This window comes from Falco naumanni, chromosome 13, assembly GCF_017639655.2.
Source record: "Falco naumanni isolate bFalNau1 chromosome 13, bFalNau1.pat, whole genome shotgun sequence".
In the NCBI taxonomy this organism is placed as follows: domain Eukaryota; kingdom Metazoa; phylum Chordata; class Aves; order Falconiformes; family Falconidae; genus Falco; species Falco naumanni.
The window spans coordinates 961,108-978,207 of NC_054066.1; the positions used below are offsets into that span (position 1 = coordinate 961,108).

A 17,100-nucleotide genomic window follows, 5' to 3' on the forward strand; every position below is an offset into this window, starting at 1 on the left:
GCAGAGGTGATTGGCTGTGGCGCGCCGCCAGGGCTGCCTTCTGATTGGCGGCGGCGGCTGAGGAGGTTTCCGGAAGGGGGCGGTGGGAGGAGAAGCAATATGGCGGCGGAGAGCGGAGAGGGACCACAGGAGATGATGGAGGGTGAGAGCCCGGTGGGGGCCGGCACGGCCGCGGCCGCTGAGGGGGTCGGGACGGCTCGCCTCTTGGGCAACGCCACTCTGCGGGGTGGCTGCCAGCTGCGCGCAGTAGGGCTTGTGGGCCTTCCGCGGCCAGGCGGCCCCCAGATGCCCACCCCGAGGACGTCTGCCCGGGGGGCCGGGGCCTGGCTGCTGCCGGGCCGGGCCGCGCCGCGCCTCCCGAGCCCTGGGGCGACGTGCGCGTTACCTGGGGTGCGGCGTGGTGCCTGCCCCCTCCCCGGGGGCTCCACGCGCGAGAGGTGGAAGAAGGGGGTTTCTGAACATGGTTGTGATGTAAAGCCAAAGACACTGAGAAAGAAGCCCCCAGCATGGCGGTGCTTTTTCTCAGTCGCCCCGTGAAACGAAAGCAAATGCTGGGGGGGGGGGGGGGGGGGCGAGGAGGAGTGAGGCGCTTCAGGTCCCCAGGGTCAGGGTGGCAATCATGGCAATCATAGTTGTGGCTGGGTAAATAGTGAAGGGATCTTGCAGGTTGTGCTGGGAGACTGTTGCTTTTATCTGCAGGGATTTTTTTCTTTTTTATGCCTTCACTTCTTTGTGTCGTTGGTACTATTCTGCATTATACTGATATTTTTTTTTCTAAAAGCTTTTAAAATGTAATAGTTCTAATTCCATCTCCGTAGTCTTTGGAATTGCACTTCATTGATCTAAGAAATTTCCTTTTTCCTCCAGTCTTCTTCCCAGATTGTTGGTTTTAGGAAGATGTGAGGGGAGGAAAAAGTGCATCCAAAATCAAAGTAGAAACAAGGGGTAAGAGGCCTTTTATTTAAGACTAAACCTTTCGTTTAGCTAATTTAGGATTTCTACTAACTGCATAGTGGTTTATGTGAATCCTGGTTATTATATCTACTTGCTGCTTCTTCCCCCTACCTCATTGCTGAAAATCACCTAATTCTGCTATTATGTATCTTACACAGTTGATAAGCGGATTGAATCGGAGGAGTCGGGAGACGAAGAAGGGAAGAAGCAAGCAGTTCGCTTAGTAACGGACCTCAGTCAGCAGAGCCTGAGAGATGAGCAGAACGGCGAGAACTCCGCAGGTAGCTTGCCAACCTAAATGTTTGCATTGGGAAGTGTTGTCTTACTGGTGTGTACAGTAATGTATATGTATCAGTCCTGTGTGTTTCTTGTGGCTACGTGGTAGTTGTATCAATATTAGTTAACAATGTGAATCTGCCCTAGAGTAATCTTCTTTAAAAATGAATAAATGGCAGTGGTGTTATTGCTAAAATAAAGCTGCCACCTTTTTATGGAACCACTGATATTAGACCTTTAGGCTTTTTCTTATTTATTTATCCATCCACATTTCTCTTTGAAATATTTAATGCAGAGTATCTTTATTCATACTTTTTCAGCAGAAACATAGTAACTTTCTGTGGCAAGGTGCTGGAAATGTTCATTAGAAATAAACAAAAGCAGCTTTTCATCATTCTGCTTTAGCATATGTAGTTTTTCAGCTAAAGGGTTGGCAGATTCCTGTGGAAGGCGAAGACAACTATTTCTAGATAGACTGAAAAAAGCTCTCAATTTTTATTTTTTTAATTTTAAAATTCTTAGATGCGTCAAAATTATATCTGTTTGAATCCTCTTGACTTTAAACTTTTGCTACTCTTTTTACTATTTGTATTAGAACATTGAGTAGAAGGGCTGACAGATTCTTTTAAGTCTGTGCATGTTTGGAAGGGTTTGTTTTTCAGTAGCTTGTATAGAATTTGTCAGAGCAAATCCATTTCTGAAGACCCGGTATGGCAGTATGATCTGGGCTTTTGTTGCCAGCTAACAACCTGAGCTATAACAGCATCCTTCTGATAGAGATGTTCATGTGATGATTATTCGTCTGAAATGGAAGTGAAATACTGCAGCAAACTTTCTGCAGCAAATTTTAATCCTTTTTGACTATGCATCTGCTGCAGATCCCTCCTAATCTTAGCCTGGCCCTTCAGAATTTGCAAAAGTGTCTTCCAAACTAGTAAATTAAGAGAATTTAAAATCTCATCTCTTAACTAAATGAACTCTATCTAGGTTTAGTTCATTGTTGATTGCAAAAAAACCCTATAAATTAATTTAAAAAAAAAATATGCTGTGGTGATGTCTGTAGAAGTATAAGAGAACACCTCGTAAACTACATCCTGAGCACTCTATGATTAATATAACCATGCAGATCAGTCAGTCACAGTTTTCCTGTGCATATGTGTAACATTAAATGTTCATTCAACTGACGTAATTTAGTTATGTGTTTAAGGTTATATTTTGTATGTTGTTCCCCTGGGAATTATAATATTAGAGAAAATGCTTCAATTGATGCACCTTTATTCCAGTGAAGGCAAGAAATACATATTCAGATTTGGTTGCTGGATTACACTGGATAATGTAATGACTGTATTGCTACTTCTTCCGTCCTGTTAGGATTCAGGAAACTCCTACTAGGGCAGAAACCAAGCGGAGAATTGATTTTTGGAACGTTTGAGTTTCCACAGCCAGCTTTGAGTTTCTCAGCTGAAAGGAAAATGGAGTTTTCCACATTTTTCATAGAAGATCATAAATAGAAAAAGCTCAAGCAGTTGAAATTTCAAATTCATCATTTGGCTAATTCTCTGAGGAATAGCACCTCTGTTTAGAAAGCTTATAACTTAGCTATTTATAATATTTTTCATGCAAATGCAGTTAAAAAGTGGCGTTAGGCTTTTAGTTGCTTTAAATGCTTGTGGTACTGTGAACTTATGTAACGCAGTAACTACTGTTTCATATTGTGGAATTTGTGGTTCCTGAATGTTGTATTTTTTCCCTACATCTGCGAAGTTGTGTAGCTTGCAGGCATGGGTTACACAGAAATTCACTTAAGTAACTTCACTGCCAGAGTAGTGTTTTTTTTCCCCTTGAGAAACCTGCTGCTCTAAAAATTGTGGACTGAAGTGCTGTTTGCATACTTAATGTATGCAAGTAAAATTGCAGTTCTGTTTGTAAAGTGATTGTAGAAGGGTCAGGTAACGGTGTTTATGTACACTTGGTTAAAAAATAAAATGTTGGTTGACAATAGGACTGTAAATTTTCTAGAACTATTTTAGTTTCTCTTCTTTGAGAGAAAATGTACTTTAATGTTCTTGTACCAATACTTACTTACCAGTGTTGTTGGTATACACCTCACTCAGGCTGCTATATGGACAGTGTTTTATACACAGTTACATAAACTTAATGAGAGTTGGCCTTATTACATAAATGCTAGTGCCTCTGTACAGTTTTAAATTGCTTCTATTTCAGTGAATTCCGTATACATATCCTATGTGATTTGGTTTTGCACCTTCAGACTTGAGCACTTCTTTCCCATGCTGACTCTACCAGGACTGGTCACTGGAAGCCGTATTGCAAAGATATGAGGGGTTACCCTTTGACAGATCCCAAAACAGAGTACTTAACACATTGCCAAAACCAAATGTGTATGAATGGTCTGTAATGGGTGCTGTGATTAAATGCATCATTTTATAGAGAAACCTGCTAGCCAAACAAAGTTGAAGAATTTTTTGTTGAAGAGTGTTTTCTTTACTGAGTGCATGACTGGCTTTACTTGTTGCTGGACAACTTTAAAGTCTCAAAAGGAGAAGTTCCTTCACTATAAAGCACTAAGTTACTGCAAGTACAGCTTGGGGGTTTGGAGGTTTTATGTGATATCTCAAATAACTGTTGTTCCAAACCTGGGCTGTGTTCCTGTCGGCTGTAAATTCAGCTAGGGTGCTTGTTTGGCTTGGAGCACTTTGTACTGGCAGCCTTTGCACCCTAGAAATAGGTCCAAGGAGGTACAGCCTTGGTAGCAGCAGAGTAGGGTATTCTTCTCCCCTACTGAAGTGTGTAGCTTCTTATCTGGAAGAAAAATAAGACAATTCAAGCATTGCCCACTGCTAAAATGCTGACGGGCATATGTATGCGTGTTAGTTCTGGTGGCATTTCTGTACTGCTGTTCAGTGTCACCAAACCTACCAGCTCATTTTGCATCCCCAAAATGTATTTTATGCTCCCTGCTACTTTATGCTATAAACAAATATTAAAAGATGAGGGACAGAGGATTACTTCTCAGTCTTGACTTCCGTAAGTCAGTTCAGTTAGTACTCTTTCCTGTTTGAATGCCCGGGCAAGAGCAGTAGCCCAAATACAGCAAGGTAAATGATGGTGTGTGGAGTTATTGAAACCTTGGAGTTTGGCAATATGAAAAATGGTAATGCTTGTGTTGTTCATCCTGGCAATACTACTTACAATGCCAAGCATGAGTAGGAGAAATACTCGTTAAGAATAGGGGGCATTTGGCATTTACAAGGATGTTGTAACCGTGCTGGGCTATAAAAATAGCTATTACTTGTCAGTTAATGGAATGAGCTTGCATACAGTAATGCAGGAGTTAATGCAAAGCCTTTGGGACTTGACTGTAATTAAAGTTCCTTGGTTTTTTGGTAGTACAGAAGCTACGCAGATGAAGTAGAAAAGGTTTGCATGTTGTATGTCTTTTTGCAAAGTCAAATTAGACTTTCTTTTGAAATTGATGCAACCAGCCCACAGTCTTCAACAAATGGGAGTTGGGTTTGAATTATTCAGCATGAATTTATCCAGTAAACTTCACTCCCTCTTGTGCTGTGATAGAAGCACAGCAAATGTTGGGCAGTCTTCCAGAGCCATGAAGGCATTTCCCAGGAAAATGTACGCAGTGTGATAAACAACATTTTCTAGCATATTAGTGAGTTCAGTCAAACAAAAGAAGGGAGGTCCATGCAAAAGGGTACACGACTGACATAAACTGGCAGAATTTATGGAAGAAATGCCGAAGGGTGGGGTTACTGAGATTGCTTGGCCATTCCTGGCACTATTTCTAGACAGTTTGGGTTCCTTCTTGGTAGTGTTGTATTAGGTTCAGAGGAGCATAGACACTCTGAATGGTGCATCTTTGGAGGGAAGATGGCCCCAAGTCTTAAAAAAAAAAAAAAGGAATCCTACCCAGATCAGTCCTAAGCTAGTGTTACTCAGCAGCCGCAGAGGCAGGCTGGGGAAGATGCTGTTCTTTCCATCTTTTGCATCTAAATGTGAAATTCTGTCATTAAAAAAACTTTTTTTCATAACTGCCTGTCGTGATGAAAGCCAAATAGGTGAGGTATATTTTTAATGCAGTCAAATATCTGTGTATCTCGTGTGCTGCTGCTTCCAAGCAGCATTTGCCCTCTTTGTCTCTCCAGATGTTAGCCATTGTTATCTTGCTTTTAGCTATCAGGTAGCAAAAGTTTATAATGTATTTGCTTCTCCTGCAGGGGAAGCAGAGACACCAGTGGACATGGAGACAATTAGCCTGGACCCAGAAGCCGAGGTAAAGGCAGATTTTTGTCATTACGGGCTTTATACAGCAGGAAGAAAAGGTAGGCAAAAGCAAGTATTGAGACCTGATTAAAAGACTGAATTCTTCTGAAGGTGCTGGCTACCATGGTTTTCCTCAGAATTGATTGAGAGCCTTTAGAAGTGTTTTATTCATGATCCGTAGCTGAAACATTGTTAGTAATTTAGAATTTTAAATTAAACGTGGAGGCACTGAAAGTAGGGCTGTGCTGCAAGCATTATTGACACGCTACAAGCTTTTGTGAGAATATAATGAACTGGTTGCTCCTGTTGGACCGATGGTTTGTAATAGGCACAGCTACTTAACCAGCCTTGGTGGCGTCATCAGCCTGTTAGCTGGAGAGTTTTTGAGCCTGGGTGAAGTGCTGTCTTTCTCTTTGACCTGCAAAATTGGAACATCTGGGGCTGGACAGCACAGATGTGAAGTGCATCGGCTGATTGCCAGTGCAAAGTTAACGTTCACAGAACCACCAGATTATTTGAATTATCAGTGGTTCCTGTTCATCTGAGGCCTGGAACTGGAAATAGCAAGGTGTGTTCCAGGTAAGCCCCAGAAAAGTGAGTGAAAGAATTTTATGCAACACTTCATTTGAGCTTAGCAACAGAATTTGTCTTGGAAAATTCAGAATTTACTGCAAAAGATTTCTAGTTTTGGCAAAACAATGCTCAGACTCAGGGAAGGGCTGTTGCCTTTTTGCACACACTGTATTTGCAGTTAGTTAACAAGCTTAGGCCACGTGCTTCACCTGTGGTGGTAAAATCATGTGCCAAACCCAATTTTCAGAAGCTCTTTGAAGGAAAGTTTTAATGAGCTACACGTTTTGTAAGAGTAATTTTCCTTCGAACACAGTACCAGGTTGGTCTTTGAAGAGTGTTTTGAAACAATTGCTGAGTCCCTCCATTTGTCTTTCAGGATGTTGACTTGAATCATTTCCGAATTGGGAAGATTGAAGGATTTGAGGTGCTCAAGAAAGTGAAGGTAACAGTTCTAAGGAATAGAGAATGCCTCTTGGATGGAGATTTTGCATATCTAACCTGTAAGAGGAAAGATACATGAGTCCCTTTTTGGCTGAGATACAAATGAGTTCACTCCATGTTTAATGGAAGCAGGTAGTGTTTACACATTTGTCAAGTAGTAATAAATCCTGGGGTTTTGCAAGCTGGTTTTGGAAGTGGATGAGCGACAACTCATCAGGGCTCATCCTAAGAGATACATTCTGACTTGTGCAGCAGGCTTGGTGTAGAATAACGTAAGTCGGAAAGGACCTGTGGAGATCTCTAGTAAACTCCTGCTCAAAGCAGGTCCAGCTAAAGCACGTTGCTTTAGACCTTCTCCAGTCAAGCTCTTGAGTATTTCCAAGAATTACATAGCTTCTTTGAGTTGCTGTTGTAGTGTCTGACCATGTTTGTGGTAAAAAGATTTCCTTATGTAGAGTTGAAATAAAAGATTCTATTAAAAAAAAATACCCCAATCCACAAACAAACAAAACCCCATAAAACTCACTGGTGGGGGGGGGAAAGCCCAACATTATTGTCAGTATGCCAGAAGGCATTGCATGCTCTCATTCATATCTATTTTCCTGTTTGTTTTCAAACTTTTCCCCAACCATTAGACTCTATGCCTCCGTCAGAATTTGATTAAGTGCATTGAGAACCTGGAGCAATTGCACACCTTGCGGGAACTAGATCTCTATGACAATCAAATTCGGAAGATCGAGAACTTGGAGTCCCTGGTGGAACTTGAGTGAGTCCAGGGGAATCACCAGGCTTAGGTTGAGGGTGGTTTACCACTCACTGAGTTTATCACACTGTACTTATTACTGTATTTATCACCTAGGCCTTTCTTATGATTCGTTTGGGTGCTCTGTGAGAGGGTAGTGTCAGTTCTCCATTGATATTTAACCTGTGCAGTAAACTAGTTTCATTATCCCAAAGCTCACCAGGGGCAGTCAGCTGGAAAATGGTACATGTGCTGTATAAGGCAGCGAGAATGATAGCTGCAGATTCTGTGCAGGTGTGGAAGCGCTCAGGCACCCCTTGCTCTTGGCAGTGAGAGCTCCGTATAAGAGATTTTTATTCCTGCAAAAAATGCCAAGAGATTTCAGGTGACATTAGGACTTTTTTTGGAGGGTGTTAGGAAAGGAGTAGTGCTCTTCCCAGTTTCTGGCACTTGTCTGATCACTCTGGAGGTATGTTACAGAACTCTTCCTGCTGGGGCGAGGAGGACTGACCTGCTTCCCACAGTCGTCCTTATGGGAGGCCTTGACATTGTCCTGTCAGAGGTAGATCTTGTAGGCTTGTATCTTTCCCAAAGAACATGCAACATTGAAGATTGGCTTCCTCTCACAGTGGCAGTTCTATGACTGGGCAAAATGATGGCTATCTTCTGCCTGTGACAGTTGTTATTTTTTTACTGCCTCACTCCCCTGGCCCAGACACACTATAAAGGTATTTTAGAAGTTATATTTGTTGTAATTTCTGATTAAAAAAACCCCACTTGTGACTAGCTTCAAGGCCTAGCAAAGTGCTCGATCTGCAGATAGTGAAGTCCACTAATTTACAAGTGCCTGTTCCAGAATCATCCATCCCTGATGGACTGAAGAGACCTTTGTTTTGCTTTACCTCAGGATCCTGGACATCTCCTTTAATGTTCTGCGACACATTGAGGGACTAGATCGGCTTACTCAACTTAAAAAACTATTCCTTGTCAACAACAAAATCAGCAAAATTGAGAATCTGAGCAACTTGCAGATGCTACAGATGTTAGAGTTGGGATCCAATCGAATTCGGGTAGGTTTGATGTACAGAATGTTAGCTGGAGAATTTTAAGCTCTTTGGCTTGTGATTAGCCTTCTCTGACAGTGCGCTTTGTTGACATTTACCTTCAATGTTATTCTAAAAAGAACTGTTCCAGTTATTTAATGTGTAATCGCTTATTGCTGCGCATGCTGGATCCTTTAATTAATGTATGCATGTGGTGCCTGGCTGCTGAATTACTATTTATGCATTTCTCTCTTTAATGAACTCATGCATCCCCTGTGTGCTGCCTTTTGCAGACGACTCTTTCCTCCTGCTAGAGAGCCAAGCCTATCAAATCCAGCAATTACTGTTTTCTCTTACCTTCCTAGAGGCTGGCATTGTGTTGATAGAATTAAGTTTGCGTTCAGCAGGTTTTAGTTTGATTTGTATGTGTAATGGATAGCCTGCTACAACAATCAGCCTCACTCAGAAAAAAAATTTTTCTTGAGGCTGTGCTCTGAAATGCCTCAAAAACCTGGTAGTGTACTGCAGATTACTTTTTTCTTTATTGTGCAGTTTGTGACTTTTTCTATTTAGGTGATAAATCTGCCACGTAAAGGGAAGCAATTCTGAGTCGCGCCTCCTACCGTTAAAGTACGCTTTTCTGCATTTTGCCCAGTTTAAGAGAACTGGTGAAACAGATGACACAAAAGACCTGCAGCATAAAAAGTAAACTACTAATTTTTTTAGAAGCTTTTTAAATTATGTGTACTTTAGAAAGTACTTGTAATGGGTGAGTGCATTTCAATCTAAAAATTGTCTAAGCTGTCGCTCCCCATTTACAGTCTCTGAAAAATTACTTGTTATGCTGAAAGAGCAAATTAGAAAAATAGCTGTCTGTATTTCAAGCCTTGTGGAAGCACACTGCTTTTTCTAGAAAAGAAGGAAACTTCAGTTATTGTAAACCTTTTAAGGCAGAAATGTGTGCTGCTTTTATGAACTGGAAAAACTTTATTTTGCTCCTAAAGCTAAACTAGACTGATTTTTTTTTTTTTTTCCATCCAGAGGATTTTTTACTTTGGGAACAAAATTACGTAGGAGGAATAAATCTAAAGTGTGAGAACATCAGCCAGATCAGATGAGTGATTAGGAATCTTATGAGTTTGCATATGTCGGGGCAACAGGAGTTAGAGATGCACTTTGCTTTTTTCAGAAACATAACAGGCTAAGCACACTGATCCTTACCTTTCAAAAGCTGGGTGAAGCAAAACTACTGTATTCCTTATCTAAGCATCGTTACCTTCTGGGGGAAAAAAAAAAAAAAAAGCAGCTAGATTTCTGAGTTGGTGCATACTGGTGGTACGTTGCCACCGATGTTGTCAAGCCAAAGAATATATTTTAAACAGTTGGGTTAGATTTACTTTATGTATGTTTTCTTGTTGAGCCTGAGCATGTTAACAAAACAAAATAACCAAAAATCCTGAAGTTATCAGTGTATGGGTAACACAAGCTTTTTAAATTATTTTTAGCATTTTTTCTGTTTATCTGTTAATTCTGTTCTGGCTTCTTCAAACAGCACTGCTCTAAGCTTCTAATTGCTTTATTTAAGTGAGTAACCTGTGCCTAGGCTAGGCATGAAGAAATACATCTCATGTTATTTGGGGGCATCTAGACACTTTTAGTAGTTCTCTGTTGGTAGGGTGACCTGGCCATGCGCTTTACGGGTGGGCATATCCTTAATTCTTTAGGGTAGAAGCCTATGGGCAGCGTTCTTGGCCCTGAGATGCCTGATACACTCCACTCATATGTATTAAAGCTTCTGCAGTAATGCTGTCTTAGTCATTTTGTCGCACACTCTAACCTTTCAGAGTGCACTTGCCCTGAAGTCCATCATGACTTACTAAGCATTTATAGTTCTGTTCCTCTCATCTGAATAATGGGGAAGCAGAACTTCATGCTTGAGCTGATACATTTCATGCTTTTTTTTCCAAAGTTGGACTGAGGTTACTATAAGGCAAGCACTTTTTTATTTGTTCCTTAGTTTTTTTTCCCCTCATGTCCATCTGTTTGATACTCTTAACTTAAATGTGGCTTTTTTTATAGCTTTAAGCAGTCTTTTTTTTTTTTCTTTTTTTTTTTCCCCCTGACTGTTTCTTCTCAGTATCCTCAGAGTCACAAGTATTTCCTCCTCAGGGCTGGGAGAGCTACCAATGAGCAACAAATCTATCATTTTCTTGCAAGGTCAAAACAGGGGTAAGTCCACAGGCTGGAAGGAGGGTGAATCCAGATCTGATAAACACCTTATGCTGAATCTATTGGCAATTGTGGGATAGAGTAATGTGTGTGTTTTGTGTCCATCTTCCTTGTCCTTCCTTTATACGTGCACAGGTAAACGTGTGTGCACACGCACTGAGTAATGTCATCAGTGCTAGGACTCCGTGGCCTGTCTCACCAGTACTATTAGTCTCTGAAACTCTGCCAGGCAAGAAGGGTGTGGAAAAGCAGAGGTGTCACAAGCTCTGTGTATATTAAGATGCACAGTTATGTGTGTATCTATATCCATATTACTGCTCTTCTGTGAGCTGAAGTCTATTTTTAAAATTCTTGTCTCTTTTAACAGCACTTTTTTTTTTTTTTAATTAAGAGGCTTTCCCCTGAAAAAAAAATGGTTTTCTTTCCTTCTGAAAAGCCCAATACTCTTTTCCCCTTTTGTTCTCCTTTCTGGTGCCCCTTCTCCTCATGCCTCACAGAGATCCTAATTTTCTCCCACTGAAGGGTGACCTTAGGACTTAAACTGGTATAGTTTAGTATATGTTCTGCCAGTAGGATGTAAATTTAAAACAGTAGCATGTATATTTGAAACATGTATATCACTTAAATTGGTGTGTGTATGTTCTGACAGTAGCATGAATGTGTAGCTGGTAGTTAAATATACTATCACATACACCCATGAGACAGTTAGCCTTGCTTATGATAGAAGCTGTTGTGCAGAGAATCTGAAGACCTTGCCTCTGACTATATTATGCAGTCACTGATGGTCAGGACTAAAATTGCAAATTGTATTTTCTTCTCCCAGGCTTTCTTTCTGTTCACTAGTGACAGGTTGCTCGTGCTTCACAAAAGGGTATTTCCTGCCCCTCATGGCCCAGGGAATGTCACTTGCGGTGCTTTTTGAGCCTTTTCATTCTCTGCTTTTGCTGCCCAGACAGTGGAGGCAACAGCTGGGACAAAGCAGTATGACCCTTGCTGAAAATCAGTGAATAGTAGCGCCACAAGCCGGCTGTCACACGGGCTGAGGTTCACTGTCACTGCACGAAGCCCTGCACTTTCTCTGCTCCAGGGTCATGAGGGAGGCCCTGCCTTGTGTGCGCTTTGTGCTGTGGAACTGGCAGGCTTTTGTTTCTCAGGAGTGCAGCTCCCTGGGCCAAGGCTATGAAATGCCAACCACATGTACAGGCTGGAGTTCCAAATCACAGTAATAACACTGTCTCCTTTGGTCTTTTTCCAGGCAATTGAAAACATAGATGCCTTGGCTAATCTTGACAGTCTGTTCCTTGGAAAGAATAAAATCACCAAGCTCCAGAACTTGGATGCGCTGACAAACTTGACTGTGCTCAGTATACAGGTATTGATTCTACTTGTACTGTAACATTTTGAACAGCCTTGGTTACATGAACAGTCTTGTGATTTATGATAAGCTTTTCTGAATCAGCAGGTCTGGTGTTTGAGTTGAACTCTTGTACTGGAAGAAAGTGTAATAACTTTGTGTTACTTTTCTCATCCTTTCATATTAAATGAGATTGACAGACAGTGATAAAATGATAATACAAATGTTTGATTTTTATGGAAGAACAGGAAAAGAATGTTATCTCCCATTTCCTTCGTCAAATACTGTTTGCTAATATATTGCAATAGCACCAAATGAATTATGCCAGGGAAGTCATAATGGCAGTGGGCTCAACGTCACTGCCTTCTTCCTGAGGAGGGAAGAACTGTAAACAAGCCTGTGCTAAATGAAATCTGTCCTTAATGACCTTATGGAAACGTTCTGCCTTTTTGAAAGGTGAAGTAAAACGTACTCAACTCGTTCCTTTCATTGAGTCTTCTCATCCCTGTGACAGTGCTGGTATGTCGTAGTATCTCTTACAGCCGTTGGCTGGAAGTGTGAACTTGCTATGTGTTGTAGCATCTGTATGCATCATTATGCTACAGGACATAAAGAATTACATATATCAGAGTGTATTGGGATTGAAGTGTTGTAACTTCCTTTTTGAACATATTTTCAACATAAAAAGACCTACAAAATGAATGCTATTAATGTGTGGGCCTGTTGTTTCTGAAGACACCAAACGGAAAACTTTCAGGCTACAACTTTTGATGGGAAGGTCAGTTCATTTCTTCTAAACTTAGTTTTAGGCTCTCGTGGAACTTCTTTGTGCATCAGTGGTACAGAGATTAAATGAGCTGAGCTTGTGAGATCAATGGAGACCCAAGCAGACTGGTTCCTCTTCCCAGCCATACTTCAGAGAAATGCTTTTTTTCCACTGACTCACTTGTGTTTTGGCTTGTTTAGTGTGGACTTAAATTGCTCTTACACTTTCAGAATAACCGTCTGACCAAGATTGAGGGGCTGCAGAGCTTGGTGAATTTGCGTGAGTTGTACCTTAGCCACAATGGCATCGAAGTCATCGAGGGACTGGAGAACAATGTGAGCAGGCTTTTGCAAACTGTGCAACACAACTGTGGCAGTAAACCGCTCCCGTTAGCGGCTGTGCCTTTCTGGAAGTTTTTGTTCTTTAGCTTCCCCAGTTACATATGAGGTCCTGAATCTCTTGAAAAGACCACAAAGATCTTAAGTGTTTCTTAGGCTAAAGTATCTTGCATGAGTGAAGCTTCTCCAGATCTTCTGGAGCAGAACTGTTCATGACCTGGGAAAGGGGAAGCACAAGATGTGGTTAATACAGCATCCTTGGGTGATCAGCAATGGAAAGACTGATGGCTGCAGCTGGCTGCCTCTGCTGTAGCCTTTTGGGCAGCAGTTTGTAGATAATCGTGAGTTCTTTTCAATAGGACAACTGGAGGTGGGAGTATAAGAGAAACAAGCTGTGGCATGTGGCTTGCCTGTGTCAGTATGCACTTCTAGATTACCGGTTAGGATTGATTTCACAGAAGCTTGTAGCATTTTCACTCTCACCCAACTGTAGATGGCATTGTTAGAGAGCAGAGACAATCTGGAACTTAGTTGGCTGTGTGCAAGGCAGGAAAAAAACCCCCTTTCTCTAAAATTGTTGAGTTTCCTGCTGCAAAAAGTTTCTTCCAACTCTGCTGCTAAAGAAGATGCTTGTGATCTGATTCCTAATGGATTTCTCTTCTTAATGTACTGTGAGCAAAGCTGCTGTTCAGGACTCCTTGGCTGGCAGTTGCCATCTGGCCAGTAACTGCTTTCATTTTTGTCACATGGCTGCTGGGAGATCAGTAACCCAGCTTAATTTAAAAGTCTTCCTTGCTATATTTAGACAGTGAGAGTTCTTGTGCTGCCTGTAAGCAGCTGGCAATAATGCGTCTTTGCTTCTGACAGTTTCAAACTCTAGACCTGAAAAAAGTGGGACAGAGAAGATGAAAAGAAATCCGGTCTAATGTTTTTGTGTTTGCTTGTCTAGAACAAACTCACAATGCTGGATATTGCATCCAACAGAATCAAGAAGATTGAAAATATCGGTCATCTAACGGAGCTGCAGGAATTCTGGGTAAGTGCAGGATGGAGCTGTTCCCCGAGATGTCCGTACAATGGTGAAAGAAACTCTTCTGATGGGGAGCGGTGCGGGGGGGGGCGTGGGTGGGTGTACGTGTATGTCGTAGAGTATCTCTTCTACTGGTGACCAACTTGAGGATCTTGACAGCCTACATGGATAGAGTATATGATGGTTTCCCTTAAGGAAAGAGTTGAGCTTAAAAAATTCTTTGCAGGGCTTTGCTTGGAGGCAATGAGCCTGTCTCCCTCTAGGAAAGAGGCCCTGCCTTCGTGTGTGATGGTTGTGAAACAGCCTGACCCTGTCCTATTTTTGCAGATCTCCTCTTTCTCTAAGTGAGCGTAACAATGTAACGGGGGAAGCTGATATTGTCTCCCCACTGCACAACACCTGCTCAGAGCAGAGCAAATACATTCACGTCATCGTAAATATGAAGAAAATGAAACCATCAAAATGGTTTGCTTCCATTCCTGTGAGGGAGATAACTGTTTAGGGTTGCTTGGGTTTCTTTCTGGCACCCTAAACAGTTAAACCCTTTGTCATTCATAAGTCTTGTCAGGAAATAAGCAGAGACACCCCTCCTAAAACATCGGTACCCTGCCGCGTTTGGGAGCTGTTTACAAATCTGCTCATTTGGGGGAAGAAGCAGCAGATGTTCTTGAGGTGGTGTGTGCTTTAGCTCTTGTAGAGTTTCTGCATGTCAAGGCTGAGAATAAGAGTTGTGCTGCTTCACGTCTGTCACTTGGAGTTCTGTTATTTGAACTCTGGGGCAGAGGCTGAGATAAAAGTAGTGAAAGGCAATGGCAAATGACGCTAAGCTAGAGCCTGTGTTTGAGGCTGTTTGGACAATTTTCCTCATCTTGCAGTGTGACTTAGCGGACAGCTAGTGCTGATCTGGCCGTGCCTGTTCCATAAGGGTATCTTTAAATAGCAGGAGCAGAGAAGCCCGTTTAACGTGACATCTTTTGGGGGGTAAAAATGAGACAGTGCAATGTGGCTGGCATGGGACCTTTTGTGATCCTTTGCAATTTCCTCCAGTCTTCCTCTTTACTGTTGCTCTGCTTATAGAAGGCGGCGCTGCACAGCTGGTTTCGCTTGTTTTACAGAAAGTAAAGGGAAGATCCTAACCTCATTGGACTTAAATGTGCTACTGTTTTTGCAAACTAAAAGAGTCCTTTCTCAAGGCAGAGCATTGGCCAAGATCCATTAGCAGAACGCAGAAAATGCCCTCCTAGCTCTTTTTGCACTGTGTTGGAAAAAAAAAAAAAAAGTTACGTGCTTTTTGATGAGAGCAAGGCAGAATTTTCTTTGAGAAAAAGTGTTGCATCTACTAATCTATATTTTTTTCACTGACTGTGGAGATGAAGTCACATGACAAAGTCCTTTGACACCTTAAGGAAGCAGAATTTCAAATCCTGTATACCATGGAAATCTAACTTTCCCAGTACCACCTCCCCTGTGGAGGGACTGGGACTTGTTAGGGTCAAGTGACTTTGCCGAAGCAGTGTTGTGATGAGCTGTAGCAGAATGAAAAGGCTAGCAGGTCTTCTTCAGAATCTTAGTCCAGGGTCTTAACTACAAAGCAGTCTTCAGCTGGAACACTGGTCCCAATGACGAAGCGGTTTTCTTTCACTGAACTCGCTGGAAGGAGGCGGCAGGAAAAAACAGAGCCACTTACCTGCCACACAGCAAACAGGGTGCACAGTTTTCAGTTTACTGTGGGTGCCTGATGTGAGGAAGAACAGTTGTTGAGGCGGGGCAGAGAAAACCTGTTGTGGGAAGTGAAGATGGATTAGCAAGGCCTGGAGTGTGAGACAGGAAAGCACATTCTGAGGCTCCAGGGGGAGAAGGATCGTATAGCCAGGGTTGTCTTACATGCGCGTGAAGCATTGCTGCCCCTGGGTAGCAGTAATCCTCCTGAGCAGCATCGGCGTGGGTAGGTTCCTGCTAACCAGGCTTGGCTTGGAAGTATCTGTTTGTGTGAGCGTGCCTGTATGTGCTCTGCAGATGAACGATAATCTCGTCGAGAGCTGGAGTGACCTGGATGAGCTGAAAGGAGCGAAAAACTTGGAAACCATCTATCTGGAACGCAACCCCTTGCAGAAGGATCCCCAGTACCGGCGCAAAATAATGCTGGCCCTCCCCACTGTCCGGCAGATCGATGCCACGTTTGTTCGATTCTGAACCTCCTGCTGCCCTCTCTCTCCCCCCGCTCCTTGAAGAAATGTCCCAGCTGGGTTTTTTATCCACTTACCACTCCCCAGGTCTTCAGTACACTTGACACTCGCAGGGCAAATAGTCAATAAAAAGCACTGAATACCAGATCTTGTGTACAATGCACTCATTGTTTTTGAAATGTTGTTGTTGTTATTATTATTATTAAATCTTAACACAAGAGACTTCCTTGTGCTTGCATCTGTTATTTATGGGCAAGGTTTTCCCAGAAAGTGTTAGCAACAGGCTGAAGCCACTTGGAGGCATTTGCTGACTTTTATTGACTCTCGGACACACCTTTAGGTTAGTAATGTCCTTGCAAACATTGCTGCTGAATCCAGGCTTAACGGTGGTCTGTAAAAAATGTGAAAGGACAGTGACGGTGTTTCTGTGGGAAGAATCCAACAAAGATGCCCATCCAGGTTATCACGTGTAGGTCAGTGCTAAATACCTGCTTGTGCAACCCCTGGCAGGGGAAGGGGGGGTGGCAGGAAGGTTAGCTTTTCCATAGCAAGTGTTTTGTTGATTATTTTTTTTTTTTTTTAAACACAGCAACAGGCTCATTAGAGGAATGAGGACAAATACCTTGAGGTACGAAAGCGGTGTGGGGATGTATGTACCTGGGTAAGCTAATGGCCTTCGTGGGGCCACTGGTGGTTGGGCTTCCATGTGTAAATGTGGTGCTGCAGACCGAGGCGGGAGCTAGAAAAGGGGTTAAAAGGAGTAAGGTCTGAGGGGCTGTGGGCTCCAGCTGAAGAGGTGAGGGGTCTAGTTTATGCTTACAGTTCTGTATGGGTAGGTTGTAGCTTCCTTTGCCTCCTGATTTCCCAGGATT

At 42.4% G+C, this 17,100-nt stretch overlaps 1 protein-coding gene across 3 annotated transcripts; it reads left to right on the forward strand.

The window, feature by feature from the left end:
* Positions 1 to 19: 19 nt before the first annotated feature.
* Positions 20 to 16,450, forward strand: PPP1R7 (protein phosphatase 1 regulatory subunit 7). 3 transcript variants are annotated; one of them, XM_040612550.1, is made up of 11 exons: positions 60 to 142; positions 868 to 945; positions 1,113 to 1,235; positions 5,481 to 5,536; positions 6,476 to 6,541; positions 7,176 to 7,306; positions 8,190 to 8,352; positions 11,810 to 11,926; positions 12,905 to 13,009; positions 13,962 to 14,048; positions 16,059 to 16,450. In XM_040612550.1, the coding sequence occupies exons 4-11, from the start codon at positions 5,504 to 5,506 to the stop codon at positions 16,233 to 16,235; spliced, it is 879 nt and encodes a 292-aa protein (XP_040468484.1). In that variant the 5' UTR covers positions 60 to 142; positions 868 to 945; positions 1,113 to 1,235; positions 5,481 to 5,503; the 3' UTR covers positions 16,236 to 16,450. The 3 variants fall into 3 exon arrangements, with proteins under 3 accessions (XP_040468482.1, XP_040468485.1, XP_040468484.1); XM_040612548.1 differs by lacking the exon at positions 868 to 945 and having other exon boundaries at positions 20 to 142; XM_040612551.1 differs by lacking the exon at positions 868 to 945 and having other exon boundaries at positions 20 to 142; positions 13,997 to 14,048; positions 16,059 to 16,172.
* The last annotated feature ends 650 nt before the right edge of the window (positions 16,451 to 17,100 follow it).

Excerpts from the sequence above, each read along its gene's own strand:
- PPP1R7 (XM_040612548.1), top strand. The coding sequence starts at position 100 with ATGGCGGCGGAGAGCGGAGAGGGACCACAGGAGATGATGGAGG. Across the intron at positions 143-1,112 it reads ACCACAGGAGATGATGGAGG|TTGATAAGCGGATTGAATCG; the intron begins GTGAGAGCCCGG and ends TATCTTACACAG. Across the intron at positions 8,353-11,809 it reads TGGGATCCAATCGAATTCGG|GCAATTGAAAACATAGATGC; the intron begins GTAGGTTTGATG and ends GTCTTTTTCCAG.